Below are 11,990 nucleotides of genomic sequence, written 5' to 3'. Positions count from 1 at the left end.
GGCCAGCCTGGTCTACAGAGCGAGTTCCAGGACAGCCAGGGCTACACAGAGAAATCCCACAGCAAAAAAACAAACAGTCTTGATAATAGAGAACAGCGGTTTTCAATGAAGTCAAAATTTAAATAAAAACTTATTATGACTCAAGTGGAATTACTCCCTACTGGAAAGGCGCAAAGGTAAGATCAAAGGATTTGTGTATTACGTTTCATTCCATTCTGCTGAGTTACCCTCTAACACGGTTTTAGTAAGGACTACCCTATAGCAGAGCATGAAAGTCTGTGCCTCACGCGCTCTGCCTATTGCCAATGTAAAAGAGCAGGTCCTTGATTTCATTTGCATTTCCTTATTAGGTAGGCTGAAGACCTTACGTTTTTATTGGTCACTTATATTTCCTCTAGTCAAATGCCTCTTCCTATCTTTTGCTCATTCTTTTGTTTAGAAGCTTAAATTTTTTCATGTAATTTATTTTTATTTATTTTTTATTTACTGGTGTGTGTGTGTGGGGGGGGGAGGCAGGTGAATACAGGTGTGCATGTGGAGGTCAGTGGACAGCTTTTGGGAGTCAGTTCTCTCCTGAAATTGGTTGTCAGCTCTGTGTGACCAATCCTTTTGCCTTCTGAGCCATTTTGCCACACCTGGAAGTTTCTTTTAACTCTATCAATTTAAAATACTAAGTTTTTGGCTGTATCTACTGTAAATATTTTCCCCCAGTTTACATTTTACAGAATACACTTAGTGAAGAAGCTTCAGAATAATGTTAGAGGAGAGGCCTCGGTAGGAAGTGCCGACAACACTTAGTGCTCTATTTCTTTGGTTGATGATAGTCTTTAAATTTTTATTATTATTGATATTTACTTATTTATTTTCATTTCTCAAGACAGGGTTTCTCTGTGTGTAGCCCTAGCTGTCCTGGAACTTGCTCGGTAGAGCAGGCCAGCCTTGAACTCACAGAGATCTGCCTGCCTCTGCCTCCTGAGTGCTGGGTTAATTTTTATTATTTTTAACTATATGTGTGTATATCTGCATGTACATGTGTCCACATGAGTGCTGTACCCACACGATTCAGCTTTGTCAGATCCCCTAGCTTAGATGTGGGTGCTGAAAACTGAATGTGAGTCCTCTGGGAGAGTATTTCAGAGCTGCTGAGCCACCTCTCCAGCCCCTCTCTGGTTTATATTCTTACACAGACTTCCTGAAACTTGGGCCTTTGCTAGAATACGTTTTCCTGGATGTGTTATTTAGCTTCAGCTAGGATGCAGGCATGAGATCACTGTAACCCAAGATCCTGATGCGGAAAGCTCCTCACTGGCCTCATTTTGGTTCTGGCTTTGCTGAAACTCTTCAATGCTTAAGGCCCATCAGAACATACATGAAGAGTGTAGGAATTCAGTTCCATAATATTTTGTGGCTTTAAAAACAATGACTTTTACTCACCAGAGGGTCTGAGTCCAGGGAGCTTGGGGTGCTGTCTTTGACTGTCCTGTCCTCTGGAGGTGAGGCAATGCTGTGAGGACCCACAGAGGGCGGGGGCAAGTGGCATAGCTTTGATTGGTCTTGTTGGGCTGACGGCCAGGGAAGAGTGTCCCGGACCCACTCCACTGGATCTTCCCACGCAGCTTTCTGTCCATGTACCTGGAGAAGAAAACTGTGATTAACAAGAGGCACAACAACAGAACAGAAGCTTACTTATATTGTCTCTTCTGTTTCACTAAAAATACACTCTGGCCAGGCGGTGGTGGCCCACGCTTTTAACCCCAGCACTCGGGAGTCAGAGGCAGGCGGATCTCTGTGAGTTTGAGACCAGCATGGTCTACAGAGTGAGTGAGTTCCAGGACAGCCAAGGCAGTTATATAGAGAAACCCTGTCTCAACAAACAAACAAACAAACAAACAAACACAAAAAAAACCAAAAAAGCAAGCAAACAAACAAACAAAAAAACAAAACCCAAATCCCCCCCAAAACCCCAAAACAACAACAAAAATAAAAAAAACAAGCAAACAAAAAAACCCCCAAAACAACAAAACAGTCCCTGGAAATATATATATCCTCAAACATAAAGACTTGAAGTGTTGATTTATGTATCTTAGCTTCTCATGAAAGAAAATAAGTTGGTATAAACTGCTAGAATAATTGAGGATAGTTTAGCATATTATCTTAAAAGTTTGTTAAGAGTCTCACTATATCACTCTTGCTAGCCTGGAACTCATTATGTAGATAAGGCTGGCCTTGAACTGACAGAGATCACCCATCTCTGCCTCCCAACTACAAGTGCTGGGATTAAAGGCATGTGCTACCACAGTGCCTAGCTAGTTTTCTTTTAAAACAGTCTCACTATTTGGATCTGGCTGTCCTGGTGCTTGATATGTAGTCCAGGCTGGTCTCAAACTCACAGCAGTCCTTCCACAGCTTCCTGAGATTACAATCATGTACCACATGCCCAGTTAAACCTTAAAATTTGTTAATTAAAAGATTTTTATTATATAGTATAGACTAGCCTCAAATTTGTGACACTCCTGCTTTAGCCACTTATCCAAGTGCTAGAGTTATAAGATGTGACACACCAGGGCTTAGATCAACTTTACTTATTTATTTATGTACTTATTTATTTATTGTGGATCTGAGAGTTGAGGCCAGGGACTCAAGCATAGTAGGCAAGTGATCTACCACTGAGCTATATTTCCACTTCTATATTTATTTTTAATTTAAAAATAAAAACTGTATTAAGGATAGGGGATGCCGACAAAGGACACATAAGTCATGACAGAGGATATAAAGTTATGTGTTTTTTCTAGTTTCAACTCTGCCATAGCTGCTGCTGCTGCTTTTTGTATATGTGGTGATAATAGTAAAAGTGTAAAACCCTAGGTGAAGCTCCATGGCTTCAGCATAGCCCTTCCTTCCTTCCTTCCTTCCTTCCTTCCTTCCTTCCTTCCTTCCTTCCTTCCTTCCTTTCTTTCTTTTTGGTTTTTCGAGACAGGGTTTCTCTGTATAGCTTTGGAGACTATCCTGGCACTGGCTCTGGAGACCAGGCTGGCCACCAATCTTTCTACTAGGTATACATTCAGAAGACATGAGGCCACTATTTTGAAAGGGGCATCTTTACTCTCATGTTAGTGCAGTGCTGACACAGCAAGTGATGGAAATTACACAAGTATCCATCGACTGATGATGGAATAAAGAAAATTTGGTCTACATACCCAGTGGAATATGGTTCGGCCATAAAGGGACTGAAATCTTGTAATTTGTAACAGCATGGTTCCAAGTGTGGAAACAAGCCACACAGAGAAGGTAAGTATCATCTGGTCACAGTTCTATGTGGTGTATAAAAATGGATCTCAATAGATATTTAAGGAGCACGGTGGTTGTCAGCCACTGGGGAGACCAGGAAGGGAAAACTGGGGGAAGGTGGATCAATGGGTAACAAGTTCTGGTTGGGACAGCAGTAAGAAGTCTGAGTAGGGTCAGAGGGTGAGGCTCACCTTGATCCCATCCTTGGCTCCTTCTTGTAGATAGGGAATGATAGAATTGTTCCACAGGTCAATGAACCAGGTCCGGAAGTCCTCAATGCCAATGGGGCAGGACAGAAAGAAGCAAGGGCCTAGGGACAACAATGCAGCCATGAAGAAGGCAGAGAACCTCGATCTGCCCTGCCCTGCTTCTTTCACTCCTTAGTACAGGGCATAGGGATGTGACAGCCAAAGCTTTAGAGGAAATCTGAAGCTGTTCACTCCTTAGTACAGGGCATAGGGATGTGACAGCCAAAGCTTTAGAGGAAATCTGAAGCTGTTCAGGAGCAGTGGGTACCAACTATCTGGCAAACCAGTAATGGTTTACAAGGTGGAAATGAGACAAGGAGGAAGGCAAGCATCTCAATTCCCTCCTGCACGCTTTCTCTCCCTTTACCAATTAACTGTAAGGCGGGAATGAGGGGAAGCGTAGCTTTATTCTTTAACCTAGGGCCTTGCACATGTTAAGTAAGTGCTCTACCACTGAGCTATCCCTCAGCATATTTATTCCATTTAAATAACTTATTTATTTATTTTTAACAATAGGGGAGTTTCAATATGTTGCTCAGGATGGCCTTGAGCCACTGCTATCTGAGTGATGTATCCAGTGCACTGGGAAGGCTTATAAAACACTTAAAGTGGTTCCACTCCAGCAAGCAAAGAGAGCCTCCCTCCAGGGGGGAAAGACACAAGAAGGGAAACTGCTTCCAGCCCCCAGGGGAAGCTGGGCCCAGTACCAATGAGGAAGTCGGAGGTGCTGTGCTTCTCTAGGAAGGTGTGGAGGTGATACCACAGCTTTGGCACCCAATCCAGCACCCGAAGCAGCTCTTCCTTGTTAGCATTGATGTCACTGTCTGACTCTACCAACTTCCTCCGCAGGTAACGGACCAGAAAGCCATTGGCTGGCTCCACGTTGTTAGAGAAGGTCAGCATCCTGCAACCAGAGATAGGAAGAACAGGGTCAGAGTGTCAGTGGGGACACTGCCAGGGTTTACACCCTGCCAGTCTGGCCCTTCCTGCCTGTCTCCCATTAATGCCCACTTGACTTCCCAAATGATAGGAGGTGATGATGGCAGTAAGGTAGCAACTCTGGACAGGTACAGCTGATTTTCAATTCTGACCTCTTCAAATAACTGGCCTCACAGTGACCAGGAAGAAAGTCCTTTAGTACGGCAGCCAGCCAGGATTCCTCCTAGGCTTTTGTTCCTTCCCTTTCCTCAAAGTCCTCCTCTTCCACACCCTGTAACTGACATGCAAAAAACACCTACTTCCCTTTCCTAGCCGAAAAGGCTCTGCCTATTCTCTCCTGCTACTTACGGCTCCTCTGCCTACAAGTTCAAGATTTGAATTATTATTTACAGGCACCCGGGTAAGGCCAGAAGGTTCACGGAGGGACATAGTTCTTACCTGAAGCTCAAGTGCAAGCCATGATTGGGTGTCATTTTTACGGGCTGATTGGTGGTACCTATGATATAGGGACTGTGGGAAGAAAGGGAGAAGGATTTACTTAGATCTGCCCTAACAATTACTGTCTCCCTCCCCATGGGAAGGAAGCTCATAGGTTGGACCAGGCTGCATTCTCCCCCCTCTCCCTACTGTGGTGAATGAATGGTCCTGACCCAGCTTACCATTTGTGATACTTGCAGGTAAGGGCCCCATTAACCAGCTCACTGATGGAGCCTGCTTCACTCAAGTCATCCAATAGGATCACCAAGGGCACATCCCCAATTCCTGTTTCCCGGTCTATCTGGTTGGCCAGGTTGGAGAGGTACAGTTGCAGATCCTGAAATAAGACAATGGGTCAGCACTCAAGAATCTGCATCTGAAGAACCTTGGCAAGAAGACTTTTGGAGAAGCTTGGTTAATTCTGTATTTCCCTGGGGCCCTTGGTCCCTGTTGGATGTGCTTAAATATTGGATTACAGAACCAGATTACCATAGACTAACTGACAGTAGTCCTAGAGACCCTCAAATGTCTTGTCTATTTATCCATCTATTTATTTTTCTGTTTATTGAAGTGCTGGGGATTGAACCCAGGGCACTGCACATGCTAGGTAAGCACTCTACCCGAGCTAAATCCCCAGCAACTTTCAAGCAAACCCTTTTGAGCATTAATCTTAAATCACCCCCACAAAGTAAAGAGTATCTATTCTGAAATGGTGCTTTATTTAGTTGATGTCACCATGATGACATGTAATAATTAATCCTGAACACTTGCCCCCTATAACCCATGGTCTGTTGGTAATAATGAAAAGCAAAGTAGAGGGAACAAGATAAAAGAGAAGGGATGTGATAGGCGGCATTAGCAGAGTGCAGAGAAAAAGAGGCTATGTTTTACTGTTGATCAACTAGAAAGGAACTGAGGCAGAGGTGAGAGAATGTATGGAGGAGGAAGCTATGGATAAACAGCTAAGAGCAAGCTGAGACTGAAGCAGGGGGATTGCAAGTTCTGGGCAGCCTGGGAAACTTAGGGAGACCCTGTCTCAAATGAAAAAGTAAAAAGAGCTTGGGGATGTAGCTCAGTTGTAGAGTGCTTGCCTAGCATGTATGAGGCTTTGTGCTTAATACTCAACACCACGAGCTTGCGTGGGCGCGTGCGCGTGCGCGCGCACACACACACACACACACACAGAGAGAGCTGGGGATGGGGAGAGGAAGGCAAGCAGACTGCTGGTTCAAAGCCAGCCTGGGCTACATAGCAAGACCCTGCCTGGAAAGAGAAAAAGGAGAGGAGAAGAGGGGAGGGGAGAAGAGGAGATGACAAGACAAGGGGATGTCAGGAGGAGAGAGAGGTGGGAAAGAACACCAAAGAAGGGGGAAAGACTAAGGGAGAGTCATGGAAAGGGAAAAGGATGAGGGGCAGGAAGGGACTAGGGAAAGGCTCGGGTGAGGCTGAAGTCGCACAGACTGGCAGGAGGTCTCAGGAGCAGCCACCTTGCAAGACTGCTGGTGCATGTTGAAAGTGCTGACGATGCCATCGGTGACCTCCCGGCCCGAGCGCTCCACCAAATACTCGGCCAGCCGATTGGTCAAGTAGGTCTTGCCAGTGCCGCTGGGGCCGGAGAGCACGAGGCGCCGGTGCTTGAGCAGGAGGCTTATGTAGTGCTGCATCATGGGCTTGGGGATGAGCGTCTCGAACACCAGGCTGTCGACACACTTCTCCTTCAGACCTGCACCCCACCCGAGAAAGCATGAGTCTCAGCCAGCTCTGAGGATGGCAAGCTACCCAAAGAGCCTTTCCTTCATCATCTAGGGGTCCACTGAAGAAAGTCAGAACCACCTGTCTTAGAGTTCCAGTGGAACCTCCTCATAGCTTTGAAAACCTGGATCCCATTTTTTTTAAAATCATTTATTTATTCTTATTTTATGTACATTGGTGTTTTGCATGTATGTCTGTGTGAGGGTGTCAGAGCCCCTAGAACTGGAGTTACAGACAGTTGTGAAGCACCATGTGGGTGCTGGGAATTGAACCCACATCCTTTTGAAGAGCAGCCAGCGCTCTTAACCGCTGAGCCATCTCTCCAGCTCTGGATCTCATTTTTAGGGATACACTCTAACTTAGAATGGAGAGAGAAGAAGCCCGAGTTCGGCGAAAACGTCAGACTGGGTCTTATCTTTTTTTTATTTCCTCTGTTACTCAAACACCTTCAAACATCGGGGTTTCTCAGTAGTTCCTGGTTACATGAATGCATGCTGCTTGACTGGATGGCCCTCTCCCTGCCTCCATGCCACACTACCCAACCCCAGGAGACAAAGACTGACCCTTGAGGGAGACTGAGATGTTATTGACGCCTCGGCGGCAAGGCGGCATCTCTGGAGGCTCAGCATCCAACACTCGTTTCACATGGCTGAGGCTATAGCCATGTATGGACTCGGTGCTTAGTCCCAGGGTGGAAGCTGGGTCCATTTTAGAAATATAGTCCTGGCAGAAGAGGTGGGAGAATTAAGAAGATTGTGAGGGTGCCGAAAAGATGTTAACTACAGATGGACAAGCCACAAGAAAGAAGAATATACTATGGGCAATGAAAGGAGCTGTTGGAGGAATAGGGTATGTGCGTTTTCCTATTTTGCCCCCCCCTTCAATAAAGCATTAAAAGTTCCCTGGATCCCGGTGTCTGTATGGCTGAATGCCCCTTGAGAAGATGAACAACCTCTGTTGAGGGAGAATCACCTTACCTTGAACACCTGGAAAACAGCTTCATCCAGCATCTTCCAGTCCACCTTGCCACTGACCTTGCTGCATCCCAAGAAGAACTCCTGCTGCTTTAAGTCCTGTAAGGTTAAGGTTGAGCCATATGAGCCTCAGTGAAGATGACACTAGAAAGGGAGATCCCAGAAAGCCTCAGGAGTTAAGTACTCTAGTTTCAGGAATATTCGGAATTTTTTTTTTTTTGGCGTAAGTCTGACAGTATAGATGTTGTTCTTTATGTGACAGCCTCATGAGACCCCCCCACACACACCAAAAAAAAGGGTGTGAAGGCAGGATAATCAGACTTTTAGGTCATCCTCGGCTGTAGAGCAAGTTCAAGGTCAGTTCGAGCTAAATGAGACCCTGTCTTCCTTCCCCCACCCCATGGTAAAACCATTATGAGTTCAAATATTGTGAGTACACTGAAGCCACGGGAGCATCTGCTGTTTACTCTCATGGTTGTGTGGCTGGCTGAAGGCTGTGGCTCACTGTCACCACCCAGGGTCCTGAGAGTGTTCCATACTGCATATTGCTAGCCCAGGGATAGATCAAAACTCAATGTGTAAGCAGTTTCTACTGAACATACATTGCTTCCGCACCACTGCAGATTTGGGGCCATCTCTATCATGCTGCTTCCCACGCTGGCCCTTCCTAAAGTCCCTTACCCCTTTGATGATGTGCTGGGGCGGCATTCGCACCACCACCCGCAGGGTCACCTCTTCCTTCGGACCACAGGTGCTGATGCCATCCATGGGTGACAGATCTGTGAAGGTTGAAAAAAAGACTAATTGGTTTTAAGGACCCACCCAGCCTTACTCCAAACTCTGTAGTTATGTTCCTTTCCAAATAATGATGCCTTATGACAAAGAAGAGAGGGGAGCCCCAATCTGAAAAGCACAGAGCTAAGAACTGTAGTGTTTACTGACAGTGGGATCTTCCTGATTTCAACACCATTACCCCCTGGCTCAAGGATGCTACCACACAGGTGGAACGATGTCAACGAGCAGGTACCTGTATCTGCAAGACTGGGACTGAAGGGGTGGCTGAGAGCGAGGCCCAGGGAACGTCGAGGGGAGGACAGAGCAGAGGATCCAGGGACCTGCCCCGGAGTGGAGCCTGAGGAGGGGCCGGGGGCAACCTTCAGTCGGTCATTCTCCGCTTTCAGGAGGTCCACCTCCAGCTGTGGGTGAAAGAGACAGGGCAGGTGGCAGGGTGACACGGGCGGCAGACCCTGCCATCGACCCCCTCCTGCAGCTCTGCCCAGACGCTGACCTGCATATTGTGCATGGTCTCTCGAAGCTGGTCTAGCTGGTGGGCAGAGTTCAGGGCCTCCAACCGGATATCCGTAAGCTTCATTTCTTTCTCCCAGAGTTCAGAGCGCAGCTCCGATACCTCTTTCTTCTCCGGCTCCTCCTCCTCACTGGCTTGGAACAGTCTAGTGTGGGGGACCGAATGAGCAGGGGCCCTGTAAGGAAGTAAGAGTCAGCCTGGATCCCAGAGGTTCACTGGGTAGCAGGGAATACTGACATGCCTGGCCTATAGTCCTGTTTCCTTCTGCTTATAGGCACCCAACTGGTATGTCAGGAAGGGTCCCTCTGTGGGTTTCACATGCCCAGGCAAAGGCCAGCAGTATGGTGTCATTTTTCAGGGTCTGTGGGCTTACTGCCAACTCCAGCCAGAAGTTTACCAGGGTGGCTGGTGGACAGAGCACTTACTCGGTGACCTCAGTGCCCACAGAGGATGAGGTGGAGGACTTGATGGAGGGAGATGCAGTCTCCGTGGAGCCATGCTGTAGTTTGGGGGATGACGGGGCTGAGGAGTCAGGTGTGGCAATCTCCTCAATATCAGAGTATGAGGAGGCTGACTTGGGGCCCTTTTTAATGCTGAAGGCTTTGTTGAAGGAACTTCGAAGCTAGAAGAGAGCAGATTCCGGGGAGAGAGACGTCAAGGCTGATGGGAAGGATGGCTTTAGGGCTGGGACAGGGATGTGGAGGCAGAGGATTTACTTGTAATTACACCCACTCTGACATGTTACTTGACTGGTGGAGAGGAGTTATCTAGAAGTCGGTACTGATCACCAAGAGTAGGATCGTTTGGTTTGCTGCCATTACAGGCCAGGGGAACTTACTGAATTCATGGAGGGAACTGTGTCCCTCATGACAGGGAAAAAAGCTCCCCATATGTCACATGGTACACCTCTGAACAGTCCAGGTTCACTTCCTCCATTATCTGATTATTTTAGAACCTCACTCTCTGTGGGTCTTAGGATGCCACTTCCAACTTGGGCTCATTATACAAGAGTCTACTGATCTCTTCATAAATTAATCAGAAACTGACAATATAGTCCTGGGAAGATCAACAGAAGGAAGTGATGTCAAGTTCCACTTATTATTTCTTGTTCTCAGCACATGGCATAGTGGTTAAAGCAACCAAATAGAAGATCTCTTTCCTCTTTTTTTTTTTTTTTTTTTTTTTTTTTTTGACAGAGTCTTATGTAGATCAGGCGAGCCTTGAACTCGATCTGTAGGTCCAAGTGGGTGACCTTGAACTCTGGATCCTCCTGCCTCTACCTCCCAAGTGCTGGGGTTACTGGTGTTTTATCCCCATGCCCACCTTTTGGCACTGCTTACTATGCCAAGGGTCCTAGAATCAGAGCTATTTTCTAGCCATTCTCAGGGCATTATAATCTGACCATAGTTTGTTCAATTCTGGTGATGAGCTTTGGGGTTAGGGATGTGAGCTAGATATGCAAGCCAAGGACCTGACCCACACCCATTCACATGCCTCCATACAGCATGCACACACACACACACTCACACACACAGGAACATCGACATGGGATGGCAGCAAGAGACAGAGAGTAAAGGAGGGGTCAAAGGCTATAGGGGACAAAGGCCAGCCAGATCTTTGGAGCAGTAAGTGAAAAAGTGGTGGTGGGAGGGACTGAGTATCTCCTTTCAAGGTGTCTTTCTTAGAACATGTCTGAGGTCTCCTGGGAGCTTTTGGAGCTAGTACATGCTGTGTGTGGAACTTCTAGGTAAGACCTGAGGACCAAACTGACTTGAGGGATAGGTGAGAGTATGTGTGCGGTTGGTTAGGATGTGTTATCATGGAGCCACCAGGGCTTGAAAGTACCCCAAAGCTTCAGCTGTAGAGAGGAATAGTTGAGGCTGACTGTCTTGACACTGTGTATTTTAAGGAAGACATCCAGGCTTCCTGATTTTCAATCTGGTGGAGTTTTCTCCACACCACTCTCTCATGGGACTCAGTCTATCTCTTGTCTCTGTCTCCTTCCCTCTCTAGAGAGAAATCCTGTGACCACTTCTGCCCACAGCAGGAGCCCTTGCAATCATTACATTTCTATGACAGTAGTGTTCTAAGTAAGCTTCAGTATTCTGACAGTCAGGGCTGCAGGGGGACATTTGCTGTTCCTACAGAGCAACACTGGTTCAACCCATGTATTCAGCAGAGAGAGCCAGGATTCTCTGCTAGGGGTGGGGTGTCTTAGAACTTTCCCAAGGCAGATATGCTAAGTTGGAGATGCAGCACCCCTCAGAGGTTTCTAATGATATTATCAGTCTTTAAGGACCATCCCAGTGGCCTGGTGATCTGTTTAACACACTTTGGGAACTGCTATTCTAAATGTCCAGATTGATATGACCAACAGGCCTCTCCATCTGTGTGCATCTGTAGAGTCAGTTCTCTCCTTCCACCTTTGTGAGGGTTCCAGGGTCCAACTCAGGCCTGGAATTCACTATGTAGGTCAGGCTGTCATCCAATTCATGGTCCTCCTCCTGCCTCAGTCGCCCTAGTGTTGGGATTTAGGCATACACCACCAGGCTGGTAGGCTTCTAAGTGACTGGGGCAATGAGCTCAGCTTTCCACATCCTTCACATCCTAGTACAATGCTGGGAGACAGTTAGAGTGGGGCTCACATATCTGTTTTGGAATAGAAATTCTGGACCACATCCTGTTTGACTTGGGCAGTACTCTACTCCCGAGATGTCCTTGGAAGCTCCATGGCCTTTGGTCTGGAGTGACGAGCATTCCCTGCGCTAGATGAAATAAATCCCTCACCTGTCTCCGGTTCACACTATTCTAAAGATTTTTCATTTAGATAAGCCTGAAATGGACAGGCCTCCAGAAACTGTGATCCAGATAGCCTTCATTGAGCCTCTTCCATTTTGGGATTTCATGGTTGAGTGGGACAGAAAACAAAAGGCCCATTTTCTGGATAACAGGAGCTTAATGGGCCTGCTTTTTATAACAGGCCAATCATGGAGCAGGGGAAGATGG

General features: G+C 46.8%; 1 protein-coding gene across 4 annotated transcripts in view; it reads right to left on the bottom strand.

The window, feature by feature from the left end:
* The window catches only part of Nav1 (neuron navigator 1), a 253,151-nt gene that overhangs the window by 7,339 nt on the left and 233,822 nt on the right, over positions 1 to 11,990 (bottom strand). For all 4 annotated transcript variants that reach the window (XM_035445545.1, XM_035445544.1, XM_035445546.1 and 1 more), the window contains 12 exons: positions 9,410 to 9,606; positions 8,967 to 9,159; positions 8,706 to 8,874; positions 8,360 to 8,457; positions 7,682 to 7,777; positions 7,268 to 7,427; positions 6,440 to 6,675; positions 5,135 to 5,289; positions 4,914 to 4,985; positions 4,244 to 4,440; positions 3,480 to 3,598; positions 1,435 to 1,632 (listed from right to left, as the gene is read on the bottom strand). In XM_035445545.1, the coding sequence (XP_035301436.1) occupies positions 1,435 to 1,632; positions 3,480 to 3,598; positions 4,244 to 4,440; positions 4,914 to 4,985; positions 5,135 to 5,289; positions 6,440 to 6,675; positions 7,268 to 7,427; positions 7,682 to 7,777; positions 8,360 to 8,457; positions 8,706 to 8,874; positions 8,967 to 9,159; positions 9,410 to 9,606 (1,890 nt within the window). The remainder of the gene's footprint in view (positions 1 to 1,434; positions 1,633 to 3,479; positions 3,599 to 4,243; positions 4,441 to 4,913; positions 4,986 to 5,134; positions 5,290 to 6,439; positions 6,676 to 7,267; positions 7,428 to 7,681; positions 7,778 to 8,359; positions 8,458 to 8,705; positions 8,875 to 8,966; positions 9,160 to 9,409; positions 9,607 to 11,990) is intronic.

Source organism: Cricetulus griseus, chromosome 5, assembly GCF_003668045.3.
Source record: "Cricetulus griseus strain 17A/GY chromosome 5, alternate assembly CriGri-PICRH-1.0, whole genome shotgun sequence".
In the NCBI taxonomy this organism is placed as follows: Eukaryota; Metazoa; Chordata; class Mammalia; order Rodentia; family Cricetidae; genus Cricetulus; species Cricetulus griseus.
Note: the sequence above shows the minus strand (reverse complement) of the source record. Positions and strands in the feature narration are given on the sequence as shown.